The sequence below is a fragment of the Carcharhinus amblyrhynchos genome, chromosome 8 (genome assembly GCF_965287045.1).
Source record: "Carcharhinus amblyrhynchos chromosome 8, sCarAmb.v2.hapA, whole genome shotgun sequence".
Taxonomy (NCBI): domain Eukaryota; kingdom Metazoa; phylum Chordata; class Chondrichthyes; order Carcharhiniformes; family Carcharhinidae; genus Carcharhinus; species Carcharhinus amblyrhynchos.
The window spans coordinates 42534171-42562034 of record NC_137331.1 but is presented as its reverse complement, the minus strand read 5'-3'; the positions used below and the strand labels follow the sequence as shown (position 1 = coordinate 42562034).

The following is a 27864-nucleotide window of genomic DNA, read 5'->3' as shown; positions in this document are numbered from 1 at the left end:
GACACAAGCATCAGGAGGATATAAATCCCTGAATCCTTGGAGTACTCTCAGTGAACATTCAGTTTGTCCATGTGTATTAAAGCAAAATTACTGTAAAGCTGTATTTGATAACTGTCCGTCTGTCCAGGGATAATGACGGGTCCAGGTGCTTGACCATATATGGCAAATGAGGAATTGCGCATTTATTTCCTGGAATAGGCTTCCCATCTCTGGTTTCAATCGGTGGGTAAATGGTCACACTTCAAACCGCAGCCTGAGGTGCATTCTCCTTTATCCCTGAACTAATTTGATATTATTCTCCTGGATGTAGTTGAGCAGTAGCTGAGCTCTTTTTTCTATGACCTGAACCAGCTTCTTCAGGCCTCTGATTCCACTGTGGCTCTCCCAGAACTCAGTGTCCATGCGCAGGGATCTCAGCAACCTGTTCCGTAGGCATCCAGACCGTAAAAGTGAGATGGCATCTGCAGGAAATCTGTGGAAAAGAGCGAGAGGAACACCAGAATCCACTTATAAAGGAAGGGTGCAGGCTGCTGAAAGTCAATAGCTTCTGCAAACTTGTGCTTATCCAAAACTCTGCTCATAGCACCAAGTCCCATCCACCCATCACCATACTGTGCTCGCTGATCTAACTTGGCCCAGCAACGCCTCAGTTTTAAAATTCTCATTCTTGTCTTTAAGTTCCTCCATCACCTCACTCATCTCTCTTGCTATACCTCTTCCAAAACTGACATCCCTCTGAAATACATTTATCCCTCTAATTCTGGCTTTTTGAGGATCCTTGATTTTAATTACTCCAGTAATGATGTCTTTCCAGCTGACAAGGCTTCAAGTTCTGGAATTCACTCCCCATACCTCTCTTTCCTATGAAAAGATGCTGCCGTAAATCTACCAGTTCATCCAAACCTTTGGTCATCTGGCCTAATATGTCTTATATCAATTTAAAACAAGTACACCTAGGAAAAAAGTTGAGGGAAAGAATAGTGGGATTAAGAAAGAGCCAAAAGAACAGAAAAAAGTAACCAGTTACATTTTAAGTTATAATTGTTTTAAAACTCCCAATACTAAATACATTCTGAAGGAATGAGACACGACACTTATTTAAAAAATGCTTTTCAGGGACAGAGAGGTTGTTTGGCAATAACCTATCACTCCTTTAACAATATACTTTCATCTCAATGGAAAAGCTTTAATTTTTCATAGAATCATAGAATCCCTACAGTGAAGGAGGCTATTCAGCCCATCAAGCCTACACTGACAACAATCTCACCCAGGCCATACCCCTGTAACCCCACATATTTCCCTTGCTAATCCCCTGACACTAACGGGCAATTTTGCATGGCCAATCCACCTAACCCACACATCTTTGGACATCTTTTGTGGGTGTGTTTAATGGGTAATGAGCAGCTTTACACCTTGCCATGATTTTAATACGGAGTCTCTCAGTGGAGGACTGGTGGAATGTGGGCTGTGAGGCAGCAGACAAAGTATTTCTGTGTTTTACCTCATGTGAGGTTGTCAGATATTACTGTCCAATTTAGTCCATAATTACTCTGATGCAAAATCCAGACCATTATCTACTTTATCAGCTGTAAACCCATGTTGTGCAATACCTTTCCAAAGAATAAAAATGTAAGTCAGCTGGTGATTCTGCAGTTTTATCCAACTTTAAGGCAATTTAAACCTGCTTGTACACAATTCCGCATCGACTTTTCAGTATTTCAAATGCAGAATGGAATAGACAAAACATTTTCATTCAAGTGTGATAAACTTGTGGCACAGAATAGTGGAAAAATAATTGAATTATTAACAAAAAACCAAGACAGGATGGACAGGTGCGTGGATGGGAAACGTTTAGAGGGATATGGGCCAAACGCAGGCAAACAGGACTAGTTCAGTTTAGGAAACTTGGTTGGCATGGATGAATTGGGCCGATGGGCCTGTTTCCGTGCTGTACGTATCTTTTGACTCAAATAAAGACTCAAAGAAGTTCCTGTTTGTAAATAGCAGAGATTTAGATTTGAAAATGGATCAAAGGAATCTTCTGGAAAACTGGACAGGAGTTGCATCAAGGATCAAGCAGACTACCATTGCATGACATTATCAAATCTACAATCTCGCATATTATACTGTTAGAGCATGCAGTGCTGTTTCATCATGTAGGTACATTGATTGTGTCCAATGTAGCTGCCTCATGTACATAAATTTATAGTTCTCACTGATGTTTCCTCATCTATGTACACATAAAGTACACAGTTTTCCAGCTTCTAAAACCCTCAGAAAGCTGCACTGCTATTGGTGGCATGGTAGCACAGTGGTTAGCACTGCTGCCTCACAGCGCCAGGAATCCGGGTTTGGTTGCTGGCTTGGATCACTGTCTGTGTGGAGTTTGCACATTCTCCCCGTGTCTGCATGCGTTTCCTCTGGGTGCTCCAGTTTCCTCCCACAGTCTGAAAGGTGTGCTGGTTAGGTGCATTGGTCATGTTAAATTCTCCCTCAGTGCACCTGAACAGGCATTGCAGAGTGGCGACTAGGCGATTTTCACAATAACTTCATTGCAGTGTTAATGTAAACCTACTTGTGACACTAATAAATAAACTTTAAACATTTCTGATTTTAATCACTTTACCTTTGGTGGCCATGTCTCCATTTGCCCAAGGCAAGATGGTCTGGAATCCTTCTTCAAACCTCTCTGCCTCTCTCTGTTTCTTAAAGATACTCCTTAAAACTGACTTTTGAACAAGCTTTTGATCACATATAGTATTTCCTTTCGTTCAATGCCAATTTTTGTCTGATAACATTCTTTCTGTTGTTAAAGGTTCTATATAAATGCAAATTGTTGCCTCAAATATGTACACTGATAGCTGACATTTTGTTGTCTCATGTACAATATTTATTGGGTTCTGTGGTCCTCCAAATGCCGTGAATTAGTTGTCATGATGTGGATGTGCCGGCGTTGGACTGGGGTAAACACAGTGAAAAGTCTGACAACACCAGGTTTTAGTCCAACCGATTTATTTGATAGTAAACTCACAAGCTTTCGAGGGGACTGTGCTTTATATGCTCTGTCCGAGGCCAGAACTCTCCATTCACCTGACGAAGAGGGAGTCCCCTCGAAAGCTTGTGAGTTTACTATCAAATAAATCGGTTGGACTAAAACCTGGTGTTGTCAGACTTTTCACTGTGAATTAGTTGAGCAGACATGCAAGCTCCAACATCATGATCAGTTCACTGCAGTCAATTGTATGCACATTTAGAATCCCTCTAGGCTGCTATGACTGGATATTAATTTTAGTCACCTTTGTTTCCTAGGTTTGACAGTCTGAGGTGGCTCAGATATAAGTTTCAGCAAAGTCAGGCCAATTTGAACAGAGAGCTCATAGCATTCGAAGAAGGTCTGTTTGAGTAATTCTACTGCTGCACACGTATCTCCAGGGGTGACTGGTTTGCACAGCTGGTTTTCTATATTTATGTATTCATAGAGTTTTTCATCCGGGAATGTGGGCAGATGAATCCCTCTTCATACCTCAGTATCTTAGAAATCTCCAAGAACAACATTCTGCAAAAATCAACTGGAAACCACTCTGCAATAGCTGGCTTAGCTACACTACTTAGTAATATAACTCATTAAATTCTGGCGGCCTGCTGAATCTGTGTAATGAGTCAACATTGCATACTTTATTCAGGTCACATTGCAGAGTGCATTCAGACAGCACTGCATGTTGCAGATGGCATTGCATGCGGCATTCAGGTTGCACTGCACACCGCATTTAGACAGCATTGTATATTGCCGACGGCATTGCATGCTGCATTCAGGTTGCACTGCATGCTGCATTCAGACAGCACTGCATGTTGCAGGCGGCATTGCATACTGCATTTAGACAGTATTACATGTTGCAGATGGTATCGCACATTGCCTTTTCAGGCTAATAAAATCCAGAATTCTATTTGCTTATACTATGGCCATTTTTACCTATCTTCATCAAAGATTGCTGAATCTATGCCCATGGATATCTCTTTCTAATACCCTTCTGTGTAAAGCACCATTATAATCATTGAGGGCGTGGACTCTCAACTTGTTAAGAGAATATTTTACATTTTAAAATAAATATTCTACAAGGATGGTTAATGTCAGTGGCACATGAGGGAATTGAATAATTGCAACAAATGGCATCTGTGGTGGAGGGAACCACAGGGAAGTTCCCTCCAAAGTCCTTGTCAATATTTGTGCTTCAACTGCTTTAACTGATTTGCACTCACATCACCTCCAAGACGTCCCCATTAGTGGTACTGTGTCAAAGTGCTGTACCAATGTAGTTCCCCCAAATTTTACTGGTCCCGACTTTGCTTCTACCCTACTTGCCAGCCTCCAATACCACCACCTGTGTTCTTTCCATCAGCCACTGTCTATTGCTCAGTTGCCACAGCTGTCATAAGAGGCTAAATTGCCAAGAACACCAACCTTGGAGCCTTAAATATTAATGAATTTGAGAAGCATTGTTGGAGATATGTAACCATGTTATTGGAGTCTGACAATGAAGGCGTACTTACTCATCAATGCCCTCTAACAGTCTGAAGTTGAGGTTGTCCTCATGCTGTAGAAGCCTTCCTGCATTGTCTATGTAGACAAGTTGAGATGGGTTTCCTTTTCGAACCTGATGCAACAATTAATATTGATTAATCGTTAGTTCAACTTGTTTTTAAAGTTTATTTATTCATGTCACAAGGAAGGCTTACATTAACACTGCAATGAAGTTACTGTGAAAATCCCCTGGTTGCCACAGTCAGGCACCTGTCCAGGTCAATGTACCTAGCCAGCACGTCTTTCAGACTGTGAAAGGAAACCGGAGCACCCAGAGGAAACCCACGCCAACTTAGGGAAAATGTGCAAACTCCACACAGGCAGTGATCCAAGCCAGGAATCGAACCTGGGACCCTGGGGCTATGAGGCAGCAGTGCTAACCGCTGTGCCACTGGGCCGCCCACGTATCCTTTCCAATTGCTAATATTTAATTTGATTTATTATTGTCACATGTATTAGCATACAGTCAAAAGTATTGTTTTCTGTGCACTACAAAGACAGCATACCGTTCATAGAGAAGGATAGAGTGCAGAATGTAGTGTAATAGTCGTAACTGGGGGGGGCAAAGATCAACTGAATACGAGGCAGGTCCATTCAATAAAAAGCAGCAGAGAAGAAGCCGTTCTTGAGTCAGCTGGCAAGTGACCTCAGACTTTTGTACCTTTTTCCCAACATAAAAAGGTGGAAGAGAGAATGTCCAGGGTGCATGGGGTCCTTAATATTGCCCATGAATGGTTTTTGTTTTCCATTGACCCTCCTTTACCACATACTGATACTGTTGCCTATGCAAGGGACATGGGACAGTATACAACTGAAAACCCACGAAGATAGATGAAAGAGTGTCCATCCAGAATGCTCTGTCATTCTGCCTGCCAATGTTTGATTGGGTCAAGGATAGGATAATCAATTTAAATGATCAACCTCCATCAGCTGCCACAGACTTGGATGGCTTTTCCATATTCTGTGGCACATGGTGTTCTTAAGCCATTGCTTAGGATACCTGCTGATGAGCAAATCTTCAATTAATTAGTGTAAAACATGTGACTGATGCCATATTTCCGTTCTTTATTATGTTTCAGTTGAAGAGGGATGACAACCAGAGAGGGCTTTAAACATTTACTGATTGGTTGGCTTCCCAAGAGTCCAGGATATTTTAGAAGCTCCACATAATGACAACTTTTTTTTTGTACAGCACCTTTAAGGGAAAAGAAAACTTGAAGATACTTCACAAATAGGCATAAGCAATGTGGCTGCTAGGTCAGGAAGGGCAAAATTGGGAGGAATGATTGGAAGCTTAGTTGAACAGACATTCATGTATATAGAGGGCAGTGGAAAGGTATACAGGCAAAAAGATGATCCAATGGCTGAAGTTCTTCCACTAATGGTGTAACAAAGAGAAAAGTTGGAGGAACTAAATGTTGATGTGAATCTTGGACTGGAGGAAATTGCAGAGACAGAGTGGGATAAAGCTAGGCATGACTAGATAAAGATTTAAAATTTAAAATGTTGGGGTAGGGAGAGCAAAAATAGGTGAACAGAAACAGGAATAAATGGTGAGAGGGGACATAGCAAGGCCAAGATTTTTGCAGGAAATATTTTCACACATTGGAGATTACTTTTGGTGAAGGAGATTAGCAAGGAAAGGACTGGAGTAGTGAATTCTGGAGATGGTGAAGGTGTGCATGAATATTGTCGAGGTGGAGCTAGGTGAACCATGTCATGGAGGGGATGTTTCATCTGAACCTGAGCTCAGAGCTGGATCAGATTGTCAGCATTGAAAAAGACCTGGTTGAGCCAGAGACAGACAATGGTAAAGAAAAAAGGTGGTGGCAGGCAAGCTAAGTTTGTAGCATGGATAGAAGATGATGATTGAGACCTTTCAAACTTCGAGCTTGAAGAATCAGTGACAAAACCAAGGCTTAATGTTGGTCTGAGAAGTGGAGGCAGTTCAGAGGTCAGGGAAAGTGATGGAGAAGACATGTTGGTGTTAATAGCATACTTATGAAAATTGACCCCTTGTATCCGGATGATGTTATCAAGGGACAGCATGTGTATGAATAGGAATCCCCAATGCATACACAAGTAGTTTCAAGCTGTAGATGAGTGACCCTGCACGTGAATACCCGTTATCCTGGAAGCAACCATGACACCCTCTTTCTGAGACATTTTAGCTGGCCCAACTGAGTGAATAGGTGAAAGGACTTGGGATAGCAGGACTATTCCATACATGCCACTGTAGAAAACTTGGAAAGGCCAATAAACAGCTTAAAAAAAAGCTCCCAAAATAATGAATTTGAAAACACCCACATAAAGGTCTATGATCAAAGCCAATACTGAGTAAGTTTACTTCCTTGTTATTGCATTGAATTTCTGGATTTTTTTTATTAGCTTCTTAGTACTTGGCATGTGAAATAGAGCAGAAGTGACACTTGACAATGGAGGATCACTTGGCAGGTTGAGCTTAATACACAGAAAACCACAGGGGGAAACAGTGGTAATGTCACAGGACTAGTCATCCAGAGGCCCAGGCTAACACTGAAGAGATATGGGATTGATGGAATTTAAAATATAGTTAATAAATTTGGACACATTTTTAGATTTTAAGGCTAGGCTCGGTAATGGTGATCATGAAACTATGTAAATGATCGTGTAAAAACCCATCTGGTTCCCTAATGCCCTTTAGGGAGGATAATTTGCTGTCCTTCCCTGGTCTGGCCAAAATGTGACTCCAGAGCAACAGCAATGTGGTTGACTCTCAACTGCCCTCTGAAATGGCTTAGCAAACCACTCAGTTCAAAGGCAATTAATGATGGGCAAATGCTGGCCTTGCCCAGTGACACCCACATCCCATTAAAGAATTTTTAAAAAGGCCAGTTTGTGCGCTTAGTGCATTCGAATATCCAGAATGACAACCTATTTGCTCAGATCATTAGAAAGGCCAGCTTGATGCAATGGCTAGTTCCTTGCCTCTTTCAGTCTCAGACTCTGCTCTTATAACCAAGCTTTTAGTTTAGTGCTGTAGAAGCAGAATTTTGTGAACTAATATAGTATATTTTGTTGCACAAATCAAGATATTCTGCAATTGCAGCACAGGGTTTACCTGGCTGTGGAGCTGGAACAGAAGCAGATGGCATGACTGGTAGGGAATTAGCTATGATATTGGCCTGGGGCTTCCTTACCAAGGAGTGGAAATTTCTGTGCATTATGGTTGGGTTTCTCTCTTCTCCTGGGGTTTTCTGCTTACTGAGCCTTCAAGTTGTCAAATCGCTTCCCAGAATACAGCAGCTGGGAGAAAGAGACAGAGCAACATCCATCTGGGAATGTCCCTCATATAAACCATCACTAATCCACAGCTGGGAATGAATTGTGATTGGAGAGTTCCACTGTCAGTGTTCCCAACTGGAGCGTCTTGCCGTCTCTCTAGGCTTTTTAAATAAAAATGTTCTCAATTTCTCTTTTGGTTTCTTAATGCATGATCAAGAGACTTGGCAGGCAGCCCTGGCGTCAGTTTCTTAGCAATGTATCTCTGAAAGTCAGCTGATGATTGAGAACAGCATCTGTTCATTCATCTGTTTTTCATCCGCCTGTCCTCAGTGCCCCATAAGGTTATTGAGGTCCGGATTGCTGTGTGAAAAATCACTGGCATAACCCTGCATCCAGACACTTCTTGGCACAAAGTGTGAACATATAAATCAACTGCACTACTGGGAAATACAACCCTTTACCCCTTCTAACCTTAATTTTCTCACTGATGTATATTGCACTAATTGATTTTCTCCATAGGATTTCTTTTAATTGGCTTCGCTACCTGGCCGTGTACTAAACACAGAATTGTTTTTTACTTCCTTACATTATGAATAGTTGGTCTTTCTTCTCAGGTGAGTTGTGTTCCAAGTCTTGCTGTTCTAGTGACAGCTAGAATGTGCACATCAACTACATGGGTGTACTGCAGTGAGTCAATGTCACTTCAGTCCTGAATGCTCGGCTCCTTCTCCTGACACTAAATTTTAAGAACTTTAAATATTTCAATGGACTTGCTGCCCATTCTTCTAAACTCCAGACAATAATTATGTGAGCGAGGCATAACACCTATGGGCCTCAAAGAAAAAAGTGCTCTAGAAAATTTCTTTCAAACGCTCTGAATTAAAGAAAGTATATTAAGATATTCTAGATCCATATTTACAGAATAGTTAGTGTTATGGGAAGAATGTTTTTCTATTCAGTGGTTTCCTTGCAGAGAATAGTTTTGTTGGTCAAGGATATTAAGTTTATCCAAATGGAAGACTAACAGTCAATTCAGCCTCAGTATAAAATTTTCTATATAAAAAGCACTCTGTGAGTGTTAGAGGGCTTTAGGATAACCTGGGACTAAAAAAGCTAATATATCAGAATAGGTTAATTTAGAACAAACATAGTATAGTAAAAGTACAAAGTACCTGGAGATACAAAGGTACTATTTGCATAGAATAACATATAACCACTGTTAGAGAATTTAAACACACATTTTTCTGGAAAAACATATTGTATTCTGAATTAAAGGCATGCATTGGCTAATGACACTCCAGGGCATGATGAGTAAGAAGAACCATATTCCTTGAAAACAATAAAGCTACTGAGCACTAGCTTCCCAGACAGCAGAATGAATAGAATAATTCAATTTTTCTGATAAGAAGTTGTTAAAGTAGACAGTAGGAAAATCAACTTTTGAACTCTATGGACTTGCATGTTGAAGTTGCTAGGAGACAGTGGGCAAAAGCTTCCAGACTCATGTTGCCAGAGAGTAGAGTGTCATTGGCCAAGGTAAATGATTCATACTAAAATGATTGGCTCACTCTGGCTAGGATGAGCAGAGTAAGCGGACAAATGACTTTTGAAAATGTATAATTGTGATACTGATAACAATGCAATTCAGAATAATTTGGGCTGTCCTAAATCATTCTCCTACACATGTGGATTAGGCCTGGGCAAATAAAATAAATCTTTAGCCAGAGTTCTTTGTGTTTGCTGAGCTGTAATTAATAAAGAAAAATCTCTTCCATGAAAGCTGGCATTTTATACAGGTCTGTGGAAAGGTTTTACAGCGAGCCTTGCATATCAAGAAATTGAACATTATTTGTGCCCAAAGGATTGAAAAATCAGCCTTTAGCAGTACAAATAATGGAATGTTGGGCTTGATTTAAAAAGTGACATTGAATAAAAGAGGTAAGTACTTTTAATTGATAGTGTTATTATTGAAATATAGATGCAGTATTATTCTTCAGTGAAGTTACAGCATAGATAAATACTGAGATTCTACCTCTACTCCACTTTCTCGCCCTCTCCCCATTTCCTTTGACTCCCCCTTTATCGCCCAAAGACTTATTTATCTCTGTCTTGAATAATGTCAATAACTGAGCACCCATAGCCTGGGGATGAAAATTATTTTGACTATTTATGTTACTCTAGTAAGTCCGACAAAGATAACCTTGTTTGGTTTGGTGATGTTTATGTGGAACATCTGTGGTAAACCAGTGTGGGAACCACAGCCTTGACCCAGAAATATTCTGAATTCCACAGATGTATGAAAGTGGATGCATAGGCACCACTGATGTTTGGGGGAACCACGAGGAGTGGGTGGGTGTATGGGAAATTAGTACAGGTTGTTGCAGGTCATTAGAAAAGCGGACTTCGGGGAACAAATGGTGCACACACATCACTCCAAAATCCCTGATGTTTGTGCAAAAATACAAAATGGTTGGCAACTATTTTTCTTTTTGAAGTCTTGGCTAGTTATAAAACCCTACCCCTCCAATATGCCAGTACATTTACTATGGGTCCAAGATTCTAAGCCGCACGCCACAGGTATGATTATGGAATGATTCTATTGTTAGGAGGTGGGGGTGCTACACTGGAGATCAGCCAATCTCTCCGGCTCACAGTTAAACAGATTCCCTGCTAGATGTGGACTGAGCTTGCAGCAAGTTGAGGAGGAGGTCCATGGGACTAAAACCCCAAAGGAAACAGTTGTAGAGGCAACTGCATGTGACATTGAGGACTGTTGTTCACATCAGGGCAGAACTTTGTTCAGGTGCAAAAGTAAAATCAGTGGGAATCAGGGGCAAACTCTCCACTGATTGGAGTCATACCTGGCACAAAAGAAGATAGTTGTGGTTGCTGGCGGTCAATTATGTCTATCCCAGGACAATGCTGCAGTAGTTCCTCAGGTAGTGTACTCAGCCCAGCCATCCTGAGTTGCTTCATGAAGTTCCCTGTCACACATCATTCTGTTGTAGAACTATATCACCGTTCCTTCACTATCACTGGGTCAAAAACCTGAAACACTCTTCCAAATAGCACTGTGGGGGTACATACATCACATAGAGTGCAGTGGTTAAAGAAATTGGCTCACTACCATCTTCTTGAGGGCAATGTGTGTCGAGTGACAAATGGTGGCCTACCCAGTGATGTCCAAATCATGTGAAAGGATAAAAATGTAATACGCAGGCAGGGGAACCAGAGACTGAATTTCATGTCCTATTGCAATGCTGTATCATTTTATGATAGAAGGACAGTAGCTAGCATGTGCCAGCATTGAAAGTAGTTTTGTTTCTGATTTTGAACTTCATTCACAGTCTGCAATCTTTGGTCTGCTGCATTGCCGTTTCTTTAGTCCCTGAAGGTTAAACTGCATTGTAAGAAGCAGTGGTGTGAGCATTTCACTAAGAGTCAGGATATAGACCTGAAACTCTCAGACACTGTGAACCACAAAGGCAGCAAAATATAGTCAGAAAGTTGTGGGTTCAAGTCCACAAAGAATTGAGCCCAAAATCAAAGTTGACACTCCTAGTGCAGTGCCAAGGGAGTGTTGCATTATCAGAGGTGCCATCTTTCAAATGAGATATTAAACTGGGGCCCCAGTTGCTTTCTTAGACAATTCCAGGCATTATTTAAAGAAAAGGGGAGTTCTTCCTGGTGTCCTGGCCAATATTTATACCTCAATCAACATCACAAAAACAGAATATCTGGTCACCTTATTGCTGCTTGTGGGATCTTGCTGTTGTGATGGATGAAATGTGGCAGTTAATTTGCGCAAATTAACTGCCACGTTTCATCCATTACAACAGTGACTTGATTTCAAAAAGTAATTAATTGGCTGCAAGCACTTTGCAGTGTCCTGAGGTCATGAGAGGCACAATATACATTTTCTTTTCTTTTTGTATGGGGCTAAAATTGCCTCTTTCTCACATACCAGTATATGCACAAGGAGATGGTCCTTAAGATTTCTACATTTCTCATGCAGCAGATCTTCCACACAGGGTTCTGAGAAGTCTGGGTTAAAACCGCAGCAATGTCTATCCAGTCGATCATGGACCTGGGGGAGACAAAAGCTCGTTTGTGAATGTAACAGATACATAAACATTTGCCACATGTTTGGACCATCTCCACACCTTGCAAAGTACCAGGATGTGTGCCAGTGAGAGCTAGATCTTCAGCTCAAGCTCTCAGGAACCTGCATGTAGAGAGAGAATTTAGTGCAAATTTCATATTATTGGAATGGATAGTGAATGTTGTCCCAGGGAGGCTTCAGTTCTGTTTTACGCAAAAGATTAAAGTGCACAGATGGGACTTAAAGCTAGAATTTTCCCATGTCACAGTCAATGTTTGTAGGACACTGAACCATAACCGTCCTCTGTTGACACTTCTATCAATGATGGGAAAATACAATGTGGAAAATAATGTAATTCTGTGTCCTCATTTCAACAGAAGTAGGCTATTCAACAACTTGAGCTAATTCTGTGTTCAGTAAGATCTGTACCTCAACTACATCCATTCTCCTGTTCCAAATTACTTAATTATCAATTTCAGATCCACTCTTTTTGTAAAACATGCTTTGTGTGAATAAATGTATCCTGACTTCTTCTCTGAATGATCTGGTTTTGATTTTGTCTTGGACTCCCTGAACAACAAGGAAGTTTTCCTCTGTCGAGAAACCTTGTCAATTTCTTTCAAAATCCTAAAAAGATGAACAAGTCATCCCTTAGCCTTCTGTGTTCCAGGAAATGCAAGCCTGGTTTATATGATTACTAAAACCTCCACCCATGTACATTCGAGCCCTCTAGTTATAAAGACTAATATTCCATTAGTCTGTTCGGTTATTCTTTTGTACATCACCTCAACTTTGTAGTAATTTGTTCACAAAGATCTCTTTGGATCTTCATCATTTTCAGTCTTCTTCACCATTTAAAAAATGCTTGGGTCTATACTTTATCAGATCCACCACTGATGTACTGTGGCAGTAGGGTGTACCATCTACAGGATGAGCAGTAGCAATGCCCAAGGTATTTTTGACACCCACTTCCAAACCCATTGGCTTTTACCACTCAGAAGAACTGCAGTAACATGGACTGCTGCAGTCCAAAAAAGCAGCTCACTCACTACCACTTTCTTGAGGGCAATTAAGGATGGGCAATAAAAATGATGGCACAGCCAGAAATGCTCATGTTCTGTAAAGAATGTTTAAAAAAAACGTGGGAACACCACCACCTAGAGGTTTCCCTCCAATTACACAGCATCCTGACTTGAAACTGTATTGTTGTTCCTTTGTTGTTGCTGGGTCAAAATCCTGGAACTCCCTTCCCAATAGCACTCTGGGTGTACCTACGCCAAAGGGACTGCAATGATTCAAAAAGGCAGCTCATCACAACCTTCTCAGGAGCAATTAGCAATCTACAATAAATGTTGGCCTTGCCAGATACGGGGGAAAGGCAGGAGAATGGCACTAAGTCATAATGTGGGCCTTGCCTAGAGTCTGTGAATTTTTTTTAATGGGAAAAGTATAAGGGTGTAGAATTTTGTTTAAGTATCTTTATTTACTGGTTATAAGGATATTGGAGTTGAGGACAAAAGATGTTTGACCAAGTGGGATGGTTGCAGATGATAAGACATGTGTTGAAACCACTAGGAATGTACTAAATCAGGTTTGGTAGTACTACTCCACATTCAGGTGGCATCTAAGCTGGGCAGGTTTACTGAAATAACAGGGCCCCTCAGATGATAAAAAAATTAAATCTTGTGGTCCTCTTTTGCAGGAGAGACTGGAGCATTTCAGCTACTTAACATGAGTTAAGAGGCTTTATTGTAACCCTGTGTATACTCTGTGCTTGCTCATGGTGCACTAGCCATTGTGCACCATGAGCAAGCACAATGGTGCATACAAGGTGCCAAATGCATGGAAACAACCCAGCTGTAAGGGCTCATGAATTTGATATGCATCAAAACAATAGGTACTGGCTATCAGTTACTAGACCCAATATTTTACTGCCTGAATGCTTCAATATGAAAATTCATGCTAGTTGTGGAGATCTTGAAATTGCAGAAGTGTGAAACTTCTTTTATTTAAATGCAAGTTATTTTGCAATTCTGTACGTGCTGCCCTTAGTAAATTCACTGCCGACTCTGGTTCAGTGTCTGAAATGAACACACCAAAGACAAATTGATGGAGTGGGCAAATTGGTGGCAGATGAAGTTAAATACAGAGACATGTGAGGAGATGCACTTTGGTAGGAAGAAAATGGAAAGAAAATGGCTGGAATTCTCTGGCTGTTCATGCCCCACTACTGTTGCCAGTGGGAATGGAGAATTTTCAACAGCCAAATCTCTATTCACTGCAAAAGGACCAGAGAATCCCGGCCACAGGCAAGGTCAGAGAATCTGGACCAATATATAATAAGGAATAAAATTCTAAAAAGGGGGCAGGAGCAGAGCAACCTGTGTGTGTATATGTGCATAGATTACTGTAAGTGGCAGGACAGGTGGAGACAGCAGGTAATAAGCATACAGTATTCTGGGCTTTATTAATATTAATTAATCTTTATTAATAGGAGCATAGAGTACAACAGCAGGGAGGTTATGCTGAACTTATACAAGACACTAGTTAGACCTCAACTAAAATATTGTGTACAGTTCTGGGCACCATACTATAGGAAGGAAAAATGTGAACAAATTGAGAGCACAGAAAAGTTTTACAATAATTGTTCCAGGGATGAGGAGTTTCAGTTATGAGAATAGATTGGAGAGGTTGGGACTGTTCTTCTTGCAGAGAAGAAGGCTAAGAGGAGATTTGATCAAGATGTTCAAAATCATGAGGGAACTGGACAGAGCAGATAGGGAGATTCGGCTCATAAAAGTATCAAGAATGAGAGGACACAGATTTAAAGTTATTTGCAAAAGAAGCAAATGCCATGTGATAAAAATCTTTTTCATACAGCGACTGGTTGGGTCTGGAATACACTGCCTGAAGTGTGGTGGAGGCAAGTTCAATTGAGGCATTTAAAAGGGCGTTTGATTAATACTCGAATAGAAACAATGTGCAGGGATACGGGGGAAAGGTAGGAGAATGGCACTAAGTCATAATGCTCATCTGGAGACACTGTGCAGACAAGTTCAGTCAAATGGCCTCCTTCTGCACTGCAATATTAGTGATTATCATGGTGTGGTGGGGTGGGTTTACCCATCTTATAGAACAATCAGGAGCAAAGTGTGAGCTCAGGATCTGCGAGAGTCCAATGGAAGTGAGATCTCTGCAAAAGAGTATGACTCCAGATTGTGAGGTTCACTTATGGGCAGATAAAGGGGACATTGACTCACATTCAGTAACTTGCATTTATGTAGCACCTTTAAGATAGGGAAATACTTTTAGGCGGTTCACAGGAACATTACCAAACAAAAATATGACACTGAATCAGATAAAGCAATAATAAGACAGTGATCTATGGTGAAAGAGGTAGGTTAGAATGAATGGTTCAAAAGTGGAGAGATGTATCCGTTAAGGAGGGAATTCCAGAACTTAAGATTTACATAGCTGAAAGTCCCTAAACTTCACCCCCAATAGTTGGAGTAGAGAATTTAGCAAAATCTCGACTATATTGACCAAATAAAATCAGATATAATCTGAAGGATATAAAAGTACAAAACTAGTGAAAGTTAATATTCAGATATATGAAAGAAATAATTGGAGAAATGAAAATAATTGAAAAGCAGATTGTAGATAACAGCCAGGGAGATCAAATTATTCTGACATATATTGGTCTGAATCTTTCAATGTCCAGAGCACTGAAATCTCGAGTTAAATTGCTGCTGCATATCAGGACTCTGCGAAACACACATACTGCTATTGCCTGGGAAGTTTAAATTTCCGACGCGTTGATTTGCACTGCCCAGGACACTAAATGAATGTCTCCGCATCAGAGACTTGGGCCAGCTGCATAGGAGTTATTTGGATATCTACCTGGGAAAATATTACGCTGGTTAATACAGATTGTAACTGACTGATTTGACAGTGTAGTTGAACCGAGCATTACAACTGATTCCCGCGCCCCCCCCACCCCCGCCGTTAATCCATGAAGTGATCGCACACCCACCACGCCCCCCCCCACCGATTTGACCCAACTACCTCATGACCTGACCCACTTCCCACCTTGACGTGACCTGACTAACCACCCCACTATCGAATTGATTATCTTACCAACCTGACACAACCATCCACCCGACACGACTACCCTCCCCACCCGAGTTGACTACCCACTGACCCGACCACCCCCTTAGTCATCTGCTCGCTAAACCACATTTACTGAAAACCTTGAAACCTTTAGAAACCAACCTGAAAACAGCAGTGACTGTTATATAAAGGGGGAGTGCTCTCTCTTCCTTCGTCTTCTAATACTCTCACCAGATTTGCCATGGAGACACTGCACTGGCCAATTGCTGCTGCAAAAGGGAGTGGAAATTATGGGTGAAACCAAAAGAGAAAATGCTGGAAAATCTCAGCTGGTCTGGCAGCATCTGTAAGGAAAGGAAAGAGCTGACGTTTTGGGTCCAGATGACCCTTGACAAAGAATCATCTGGACTCGAAACGTCAGCTCTTTTCTCTCCTTACAGATGCTGCCAGACCTGCTGAGATTTTCCAGCGTTTTCTCTTTTGGTTTTGGATTCCAGCATCCGCAGCAATTTGCTTTTAATAGTGGGTGAAAATAGGCAGTATCGTTGGGGAACAGAAATCTTCACAGATAGCGGCAGTGTGCTCAGCATACCGCTGACTGATAGATCTGGACCACTATAAGCAGATAGAATATAGGACTGGGGTACTAACACTTACAGATCAGCAGATACCAGATTTGAAGTAGATTTTTCACTGACTTGCCAATGAACTTTACAAATAAATTCAACTTGCCTCAGGAATCTGAACTGATATCAGTAAAGTGTGTTTTGTGAAGAAATTCAAAGAATTTAGTATATTCTAAGCGTCTGGACGAGATGGGAGACATTCTATAATAAGAGCATATGGCCAGATAGATTTGTCTTTTTACAATCATTTAGCTCCCTAACTGAAAATCTGTTCTTTAAAAAAGATAATGATTCAGGTTTTGTGTTTAGAGTAGCACTGAAGCTATCAGTGTTTACCATGATTACGGAGCAAACTGGACAGCAACAAACGATGTTCACAGATGTGCAGTTAGACAGGGCATCGGAGAGTTCCTGTCTGATTTTCCCTGTTCCTCTATAAGCTGTACTCCACTGGTACCTCACTGAGAGACTTGACATTCAAACACATGAATGGTGTGAGCGAGTATTTATCCATTCAATAATTACTAAGCAGGCAGTGTTGCCGTTGGCAATTTTACATCTCCTGACACAGTGGTTTGTGGCAGAGAAATGCAGTGGGCCAAGAAGGTGCTGGCTTCTGTTTTCTCTGGGTCTTCTTCTCACCCAACTGAGCTCTCCCAATGCCCTGCCAAACAGTCAGCCTCCACAGGACATGGCCATCAACGATTGCCTCCCAGTTGTCTGTGTCAATGCCTGCCTTCTTCATATCTCACTTGAAGATGTCCTTGTTGTGGAGGTATGGATGTCTAGCTGGTTGTGACCCAGTGACCAGTTCCCCATACAAAAGCCTTTGAGAATATAGCTGCTATACATCCGACGAATGTCACAGAACCAACACAGACATTGTTGGTTGAGTAAGTAGTCTCACAACTCCAGATTAAAGCCTAAGACTGTTGTGACTTTAACCTGGTGTTATGAGACTACTTACTGTGCCTACCCAAGTCCAATGCTGGCATTTCCACATCACTGTTGGCTGAGCAAGGAATGTATGCTGATGGAATTAGGATGCTGCACGACTTCTGAGTGGGTGATCTTGTCCTGCCAAGAGAACTGAGGATAAATCTGAAACAACAAAGCCTTTCCCCTGCCTATCATATGATGCAGTAAGAAGTCTCACAACACCAAGTGAAAGTTCGACAGGTTTATTTGGTAGCAAAACCTACGAGCTTTCGAAGCGCTGTTTCTTCGTCAGATGAGTCACCTGGGTCTCCTAGAGAATTTAATTATTTGAGTGTGGTTAAATAAAAGTGACATACTGTTGAAGCTTTTCACCATGCACTCATCAGGGCAGGTGCAAGAAAATCAAATTTCAAAGGGAGCAACAATTTAAACTGCACAAGAAAAGGGTGCTGGTTCATTGGCAAGTCAGCTCTGACTGGTTAAAGCATTGCCATTTAGAATGCTCCAGGGAAATATTGACCCCTGTGCTTTTATCTCAAAAAATGCAACACCTGGACATTTCTGGAATGTCATTACTGTTGGAAATTTTTAAAGGATGAAGTAAATTTTATTTTGCTTTTTTCTTTCTGTCTCTTTTATCTCTTTCTGACTCCCATCTTTTCATTTCCCTCTCTCTACTTCACTTCTGTGTTTGATTTTATAGTATATATTTCTTGGTCAGATGCTGCAGGCTAAACTTTCAAGGTTAGATTGCAATTCCGCTATCAGTCTCAGTTTTGGCTTAGGAAACTAGAAGTCACCATGTTGAGACACCAGTTGCCAGCTTCTGAACTCCGACAATTAAGAAGCCATCTTCTGAAGCCCCATCCAATTAAAGACTGAAGGTGGACTAAGGAAGTGGAAAATCCAATAGGAGAACCCAGATATCTGGCCGCCAGCCCCACTAGCAAATATAGGCACTGCTATGGCAGGCAAGGAACCACAAGTGTGCCTCAACATGGATGTACTCTTTGCAGTATTGTGAGAAATTCAATATCATGTAAGAAGGAGGAAGATCCTGACAGTGCCATCTCCCTCAATTAATCGGCATAATTATCCTCTGCTGTATTTGGCAAGATCATTTGGAGGTGGGAATATTTTGGATAGTAGATCCAATGTACTATTTTCCAACACAGATCCTAGTCCTGTCTCCTAGCCTGCTTCAGCAGGAAGGGGAAAACTGAATTCTGTGTGTCTCTGTGAGGGTACTTCAATTTGATTGGTTAAGGAGACACTCCTGCCCTGCTCATGAATGTTACTGTTCCCATGAAGAGGATGTTGCACTGTAAAGGATTTGTAAATTTCCCTATTTGACACTCAAAGGCCTATGAAATGTCTATGCAAGGCTGTAAGCACACTAAATGGCGATGACCAAAACATACTGGCCAGTACACAGTGTGAAACAGGCTGCCAGTAGCAAAGAATATCTCATGTGTCTATTTAGTTAACTTCGGAAGACAGAAGCACTCTTGTGGGGTTTAGTTTCGTGTAGTGGTGTAAGGCAACATCAGCATTTCTAACCAATGTCAAAGGATAGTTAGCCCCAGGCAAAGGGGAACACCATTCATTAGCAGGTGGTAGACTGGGCTCCAGGCAGGTACAGTGCCGTGATTATCACTGGAGGAATGTCGCACAGCTAGCTGAGATTCCACACTTACACTGGAGATCACATCAACTACAATTTTATAACTTTATCTTTTGGACTGTTTAAGCAACTTGCATCCAAAAAGGCTTTCCCAGCTATAACAGGATGCCTTTCAGAAATCGGTGATTCTGATTATGAAATTAGCCTTGGAAAAATAATCAAGGATGTGACAATGTCTTCCTCTGTATCATTGTTCAAGGGGGGATATTGGTCAGAAGGAAGGTGGTCATATGGTATCCTTGGGATTCAGTTTACTCCATGAAATGGGATATTGGAATTATGTGGAATTACATAGGATTTATAGTAAAAATAAATGCCTCACTGTGGGGAATTTGTTTCATGAGTGTCAGAGTGTGGCCACAGGCAATGGGTCTTCACACCGCATGTCTGGGGGCCAAACCTCCTATGAGTTCCCCTGCTACGAAGGACCTAGTTTCTGTAAACGAGGCACAACTGTAGACCTGCCAATGGACAGGCAGTGTACTGACAGGGAAAGACTTACACATCTAACTCTTTTTTCGCATTGCTGCTCGCTGACGATGGAGGCTGAAAATGAGAAGCTAAGTATCACACAAAAGCATGCTAACTCTCTTCACCCAACAGACACATCACATCAACCTACCAGACATTTGCTACCAACTGAGGTGCCAGCTGACACCTATCATATAGCACTCATTACACAAGTCACATTCATTGAAGCAGTTTGCTACTTTTGGAGCATGATCTATCATCTGATTTTTATTTTGTTTTGTCAGGTTTTCGATATGCACAGCTGGTCATTACCAAGTAGAATCTAATTTAAGTGGAGTTCCTGATTACTTGATTAACCTATTTGCAATAAATATCCGACACAGGAATTGAACCTGCATCCCTGAGGAAGGGACCAGAATTCAATAAAGCACTGATTCACAATGTAGTGTGGCAATGTAGACCACTTGGACAATTGGTAAACAGAAGGATTTAAACCCAGGATCTCTTACGTACTCATTCAATGAAAGTCTCAAAGTAAGAACCATACACCAAGACCAGTAAAGACACTATATAATCTGCAAAGACTCAAAAACTCTGTACTATTGCACATCTCCACCCCTGCCTCAGCTCATCTGCCGCTGAAACCCTCGCTCATGCTTTTATTGTCTTCAACTTGACCATTCCACTGCTGTTCTGACTGCCCAGCTTCCATAAATTGGAATGCACCCAAAACCAAACAACCCATCTTGTAACTTGCATCAGGTCCCATTCACCCATCATCCCTGTGCTTGACTTTAAAATACTTATCATTGTTTTAAACTCCCTCTATGGTCTCATCTCCCTACCTCTGTAACCTCTTACAATGCTCCCCCAATTCTGGTTCCTTCTACGTCCCCAGCTTTCATTGCTACAACATTGGTGGTCGTTACTTCAGCTGCCTGAGCCTTAGGCTCTGGAATTCCCTTCCTTAACCTCTCCACTTTACTCTCATTTAAGATGCTCCTGAAAACCTATCCCTTTCACCAAGCTTTTGGTCTCCTATCCTACTATCCCCTTATGTAAGTTGGTTTGATAGTGCTCCTGTGATGCCCCTTGGGATGCTTGCTATATTCAAGGTGCTATGCAAATGCACGCCATTGTTGTTGCAGGTTGGTCTGAACTGGGACGAACATTGGGAGGTTTATGGGTCTTGCCATGCTGGATTATAGCCGATGGAACAATGCCATACCCATGTGCACACTTGGGGATCCCTAAGCCTGGGACTCCGCCACTTGCCAGTATCAAGTAAGATCCCTACAAGGAATGGTTACCAGGCAATCGGAAGCTCAACTCTAATTAATTTCTCCTTGGTAATAACCATCTGAGCACCTAATTAAACTAAAAGAGAATTCAGATGGTACTAAACATTCTTCACAAGTCTTCAATGAATGTGCCTTGTGTAATGAATGGTACATGAAAGGTCAGTTCAGTTGGTGGTACTCTCACTCACAAGTTAGAAGCCCAAGTCCAGCATAGGAGAGTGCAAAATCATGGCTAACATGACCAGTGCTGTACAGAGACAATGCTATCCTACTGGATATCTTTTGGGTGAGATGCTAAACCAAAGCCCCATCTGTTCTCCTAGCTGGACATTAAAGACCTCATAGCACTATTTTGAAAAACAGCTAGAGAGATGTCCTTGCATTCTGGCCAATATTTATCCCTCAACCAACTCTGATCACCAAAACAGGTGATCTGGTCATTATCACATTGAGGTTTGTGGAACTTTGCTACATAAAAATTTGGATGCCAATGGTTTCTACCTTACAACAGTAATGGCACTTCAACATTACTCTGTTGACTATAAATGGCTTTAGGATGTCTTGAGTGAACCGTGCAAATGGAAGTTCTATCCTTCTGTTCACTGAAATCTTCCAATGTGTACCTATCTTCAATTCTGTGATTCTCAATAGCATAATTCTAAACCCGTGTCCAGATATTTGTCTGTGAGACTGTCCCTGGAGTAAATGGAACTTGGCTTTTGGTTGAGGCTCAGGTTGGGCCCTGTCCCAGGTGTGTGAAAAGGCCAAACAGTCTTGGGCTGTAGGGGGACTGAAATTTTTTTTTTTTAATAAGGAAACCACCTGGAGCAAGGAGAGCAGCAACCCTATTATCATCATCGCCCCAGACCAGCTGGCTACAGTCAGTCATTCTGGAGTTAAAGGTAACAGGGGTGAGGCACTGGAGGATAGGGAGAATTCTGAAGAGAAATGATTAGTCTGAGTATTAGTGAGGTGAATGTCCCAGTGTAGATTCAGAACAAGCTGACTCTTCAGGATCATGGGCTGTTCGGTCTGCAAGACAAGTATGTGACGACAATAATAAGTATTTGGGACCGTAAGTAGGTGCATGTAATACATTCTAAAAAAATTAATATACTGTTGAAAGGACACCCTACCTGAATTGTGTGGTGAAGAGATGGGAAGTATCTCTATTTCTCTGTTACTTGATAACAGTCCTATTTGACAACTGGAAGCGTTTATGCTAACACTGGGCAACAGAACAAGATGCATGTTGGAATGGCAGGCAGAAATGTTCAAATTCTTTGTGACAGGAAGCTTGTGCTTTTTAATCAGTTACTGTTTGGACATCAGGATTTCATTTAGATTATGAGGGATGTTTGCTTCAATGTTTGGTCATGGTAATTAATGTCTGTGATACAGAATAATGACTAATCACTGAATTACTTCCAGCCTATGGCTTTTTTTTTAACAGCAATGTAATGAATCACAGCACTAACAGCAGCTGCTGTAGCCTTTTACAGAAATCCTTTGATTTCTGTATCAAAGGATATCATTCAGCAATGTCTTGATACTGTTATTTGGCAATTGCAACAAATAAAATCTCAAATTACTTGGTTTTATTAGTCATCCTGGCATACTAGGCTTGGCTTCCTTCTGCTATCCATTATGGGATTGTTTGGTGGGAAACCAGGAGAAACGAGATGGTGCCAATAGCACTGCCAGCCTCCAAGGCTTACCCATCTCTCAGTTCTGTCTTCTTCAATAGCATACTTTTAAACTCTGCACCTAGAATTTTGTTTGCTCTGACTTAATATCTCAGAGGAAATGTGATCCATCTGTGGCTCCAACATGATGTTGATCTCTGTGCATCCCTCTCACCTAACTCCAGCAATCCCACTTCCTCCAACAAGGGATTAGAGTAAGCATTAAATTGAATTTAAATGAGGCCAATGATTTTTTCCCTCAGTCACTGTTGACATGGCCATGTCTTCATAGCCTACTGTAAGTAAATGATGCTGAAGGGGCAAGGTCCAATTCATTTAGTAATTTACGTGATGTGGGAATCACTAGCAAGACCAGTATTTATTATCCATCCCTAAATGTCCTTTAGAAGATGATGGTGAGCTGTCTTTTTGAACTGCTACATCAGAGTGGTGAAGGCTGAAGGTGAAGTGTTGATCAGGAGGGGTTTCCCTTTTTGTTTTTGGAAGGTGCTGTCTAAGTAGTATCAAAATGTTACTGCCGTATATCTTGTAGATGATAACCGTTGCAGCCAATGGTGTGCCTGTGGTGCAGTGAGTGTTGGATAAAGTGCTGATCAAGTGGTCTACCTGGATGGTGGCAAACCTCATGAGTGTTATTGGAGCTGCGCTCATCCAGTCAAGTGAAGTATATTCTATCACACTCCTGACATGTGCCTGTTGAAGGTGATGTAAAGATGCCGGCGTTAGGGATAAAACACAGTAGGAAGTCTCACAACACCAGGTTAAAGTCCAACCAGTTTATTTGATAGTAAACCCACAAGCTTTTGGAAACGCGGTTCCTTTGTAAGGTGTGTGGAAGGTTCTGATCAGAGAAGGACATATAAAGTCACACACAGTTTACAGAATATTGACTAGAATGCAAGTCTTTACAGCTAACCTGCTCTTCAAGTCTTAAAGATGCAGACAACGTCAGTGGAGATAACATTAGGCATGGGTTAAAGAGATGTGTATTGTCTCTAGACAGGACAGTAAGTGAGATATTGCAAGCCCAAGCAAGTCATGGGGGTTCACAAGTCACAACGGATGAATGAACATTGTTCGACAATCACCAGGCAAGACTGTTCCCTTCCTGTTGGCGAACACTTCAACAGTCACGGGCATTCAGCCTCTGATCTTCGGGTAAGCGTTCTCCAAGGCGGCCTTCATGACATACGACAGCGTAGAGTTGCTGAGCAGCAACTGATAGCCAAGCTCCGCACACATGAGGACAGCCTCAACCGGGATCTTTGGTTCATGCTGCACTATCTGTAACCCCCACGACTTGCCTGGGCTTGCAAAATCTCACTTACTGTCCTGTCTGGAGACAATACAAATCTCTTTAACCTACGCCTAATGCTATCTCCACTCACATTAGAACATAGAACAACACAGAACAATATAGCGCAGAACAGGCCCTTCGGTCCACAATGTTGCGCTGACCAGTTAAAAAAGCAATGACCCTCTAACCTAAACCAATCCCTTTCCATCCATAAACATATCCACGGATCTCTTAAACGCCCCCAAACTAGGCGCATCTACAACTGCAGCAGGCAGGCATTCCAATCCCTCACCACCCTCTGGGTAAAGAACCTACCTCTGACATCCGTCCTATATCTACCACCCCTTAATTTAAAGCTATGCCCCCTCGTGCTAGCTTTCTCCATCCGAGGAAAAAGGCTATCACTGTCCACCCCATCTAAACCTCTAATCATCTTATACGTTTCAATAAGGTCCCCTCTTAGCCGCCTTCTTTCTAACGAAAACAACCCCAAATCCCTCAGTCTCTCCTCATAGGACCTTCCCTCCATACCAGGCAACATCCTGGTAAACCTCCTCTGCACCCTCTCCAATGCCTCCACATCCTTCCTATAATGTGGGGACCAGAACTGCACACAATACTCCAAGTGCGGACGCACCAGAGTTTTGTACAGTTGCAACATGACGTTGCGGCTCCTAAATTCAATCCCCCTACCAATAAACGCCAAGACACCGTATGCCTTCCTAACTACCTTATCTACTTGATTCCCAACTTTCAGGGATCTATGTACACATACACCTAGATCCCTCTGTTCATCAACACTATTCAGAGTCCTATACTCTACAGATCTGTTATTCCCGCCAAAGTGAATTACCTCACACTTTTCCGCATTAAACTCCATCTGCCACCTCTCGGCCCAGCTCTGCAACTTGTCCAAGTCTCTCTGTAAACTATGACACCCCTCTTCACTATCTACCACTCCTCCGACTTTGGTGTCATCAGCAAATTTACTGATCCACCCAACTATACCCTCATCCAGATCATTTATAAAAATTACAAACAGCAGTGGCCCCAAAACAGATCCCTGAGGCACACCACTTGTAACCGAACTCCATGACGAATACTTTCCATCAACCACCACCCTCTGTCTCCTATCTGCTAGCCAATTCCTGATCCAATTAACTAAATCACCCCCATTCCCATACATCTGCATTTTCTGCAGAAGCCTTCCATGGTGAACCTTATCAAACGCCTTACTAAAGTCCATATATATCACGTCAACTGTCTGCATCTTTAAAACTTGAATAGCAGGTTAGCTGTAAAGACTTGCAATCTAATCAATATTCTGTAAACTGTGTGTGACTTTACATGCCCTTCTCTTATCAGAACCTTCCACACACCTGACAAAGGAACAGCGTTTCCGAAAGCTTCTGGAATTACTATCAAATAAACTGGTTGGACTTTAACTTGGTGTTGTGAGACTTCTTACCCTGTTGAAGGTGGACAGACTTACTTTAGAAGTTGAGTTACTACTAAAGAATTCCCAGCCTCTGACCTGTTTTTGCTGCTCTTGTAGCTACAGAATTTAAATGGCTCGTCCAGTTCAGTTTTTGGTCAATGGTGACACCCCTCTCGTAAGTTCATGGGGGGGTTCAGTAATGGTAATGCCACAAAAGGTCAAGGGGAGATGGTTAGATTATTTCTTGTTGGTAATGACACTTACGTCGATGCCAATGTTATTTGCCACTTATCATTCCAAACCTGAATGTTGTCCAGGTCTTGCTAGATATTGACATGGGATGCTTTAATTACTAAGATGTTGTGAATTATACTGAGAACTGTATTATCATCAGCAAAAACCCTCTTTTGATCTTATAATGGAGGGAAGGTCATTGAGCAAATAGCTGAGAATAGTCGGGCCTGGAACACTATCGTAAGGGAATCCTGCAGTGATGTCCTGGGGCTAAAAGTGATTGGTTTCTGACAACTACAGCCATTGTCATCTGTGCTAAGTCTGACTCCAGCCAGTGTAGAGCTTTCCCTTGATTCATAGTACATTCAATTTTATCAGGAATTACTGACCAATCGGAGGGCCAGCAGCTCAGGACTGCCACTGGGTAAAATTCAGTTAATCCTTTAAGACGTCCCTTAAAACTGTCCAGATCACTAATATATACAACAAACAGCAAAAGTCCCAACACTGAGCCCTGTGGAATGCCACTAGAAACCACTTTCCATTTGCAAAAAACATCCATCGGCCATTGCCCTTTACTTCCTGTCACTGAGACAGTTCCGGATCCACCTTGCCACCTCCCCTTGCGTTACATGTAATTTCACTTTTCTGACCAGTCTGCCATATGGATCCTTGTCAAATGCCTTACTAAAATCCATGTAGATAACATCCACTGCAGTAACCTCATCAATTCTCCTTGTGACTTCCTCAAAAATTTTGATTGTGTGATAAGACACGATCTTCCTTTGACAAAACCATGATGACTATCTCTGATCAACCCGTGTCTTTGTAAGTGACGGTTTGTTTTGTCTCTCAGAATTGATTGCAATAACTTGTCCATCACCAAAATTAGATTGATTGGCCAATAGCTTTCCCTGTAATCCCTTTAAAATTAATGGTATACAGGATTGGTTAAATACCAATATACCAGCAGGAAGATGCCTTTAAATGGTCATTAATTGAAGTATAAGAGCCTCAATTGGCCAAAGAGTATGTGGGCCATCTGCCATTTATTTGGCTGCTGGTAAAATACCAGTGAAAGTGAGTAGTCAATAGGCAAGGCACAGTCTTCACCATCTCATCCATTTTTACACCTCACCCTACCTGCCAGCCTGCTACCGTGGTGGACTTGTAAGATTCCAACCATTGTGTCTAACATTTCTAGATTTTAAAGACTGAAAAAAGTTTACCTGTAAAAGGAAATCAAAAAGAGCTAATTTGCCCCACTCTGAGTGTTTTACACTGAGGCAGGACACAGTTTGATTCTCAAGAGCCTTGTTGGTGCCGCACTGTTGCCGCAGCACTGCCTGGTATTGAAACCAGCTCAACTCGAATGAATTTTGGTCATTGCTGGGATCATTCAGATGTTGTATGTCTGCATCCCACCAAACAATTGGCCTGGCTGTTCCGTCTGTGAACTTGTATGGGAGCAGTGTATCATTAAATCTTCGGGCTACAATGGGCAAACTTCGGTTCAGACCCAGCACCCTATCCAAATGAAAAGCAAAGACTTCGTCGAGGTCACTGGGCCGCTTTATTAGGCCACACAATCCCTCTTGACAATGCCCCATGAGGTCATGGATCACGATGGAAGAATTAAAGCTTAGACCTACTTTGATGACTTGTCCGTGAGCTGGTATCCGTGCTTTTGCAACCACTGAACCACTAGCCAGTAGTTTCATCTTTTCAATGTCGCTCGAGTCAAACCAGGGTGGAGGATCCTGGGGGAACCTAAAATGATCTTCCATCTCCAAATCTGGATGACTGGTTTCAACACCATCACAGATTTCTGGCTCCATTATCCTTCTGCTCACTCGGGAAGTGATCAGTTGATCACTTTTACCATTGTTTGCCAAGGAAAAGTCCAGGTACTTCATCCCTGCAGTGTTAAAGAGCGGTACTTTTCCAAGTCTCTTGTACTCATTGCCCCGAACCTTCTGAACAAATATTTTGTTTCGATTTGAAGGAATTTTAAATTGTGGTAGGTCTCTTTTATTAGCAGCAGCAGTCTGAACCCCAGATTTGCAGCCAGTCTGCAGAGACCTCACGTCCTTTGTATCTGCTGTATAATTCA

General features: G+C 41.8%; 2 protein-coding genes across 2 annotated transcripts in view; one reads left to right on the top strand and one right to left on the bottom strand.

Moving 5' to 3' along the window:
* The window catches only part of pomgnt2 (protein O-linked mannose N-acetylglucosaminyltransferase 2 (beta 1,4-)), a 108499-nt gene that overhangs the window by 66802 nt on the left and 13833 nt on the right, over positions 1-27864 (top strand). The window lies entirely within an intron of this gene.
* gask1a (golgi associated kinase 1A) lies at positions 204-27667 on the bottom strand. The gene is made up of 4 exons (XM_080193524.1): positions 26981-27667; positions 11808-11930; positions 4549-4652; positions 204-472 (listed from the first exon to the last, which is right to left on the bottom strand). Exons 1-4 carry the CDS (start codon positions 27665-27667, stop codon positions 271-273), a joined length of 1116 nt encoding a protein of 371 aa, XP_080049650.1. The 3' UTR covers positions 204-270.

Excerpts from the sequence above, each read along its gene's own strand:
- gask1a (XM_080193524.1), bottom strand. The coding sequence starts at position 27,667 with ATGAAGTACCTGGACTTTTCCTTGGCAAACAATGGTAAAAGTGATCAA. Across the intron at positions 4,653-11,807 it reads ATCTCCTTGTGCATATACTG|GTTCGAAAAGGAAACCCATC; the intron begins GTATGTGAGAAA and ends TTGTTGCATCAG. Across the intron at positions 473-4,548 it reads CTGTTAGAGGGCATTGATGA|ATTTCCTGCAGATGCCATCT; the intron begins GTAAGTACGCCT and ends TCTTTTCCACAG.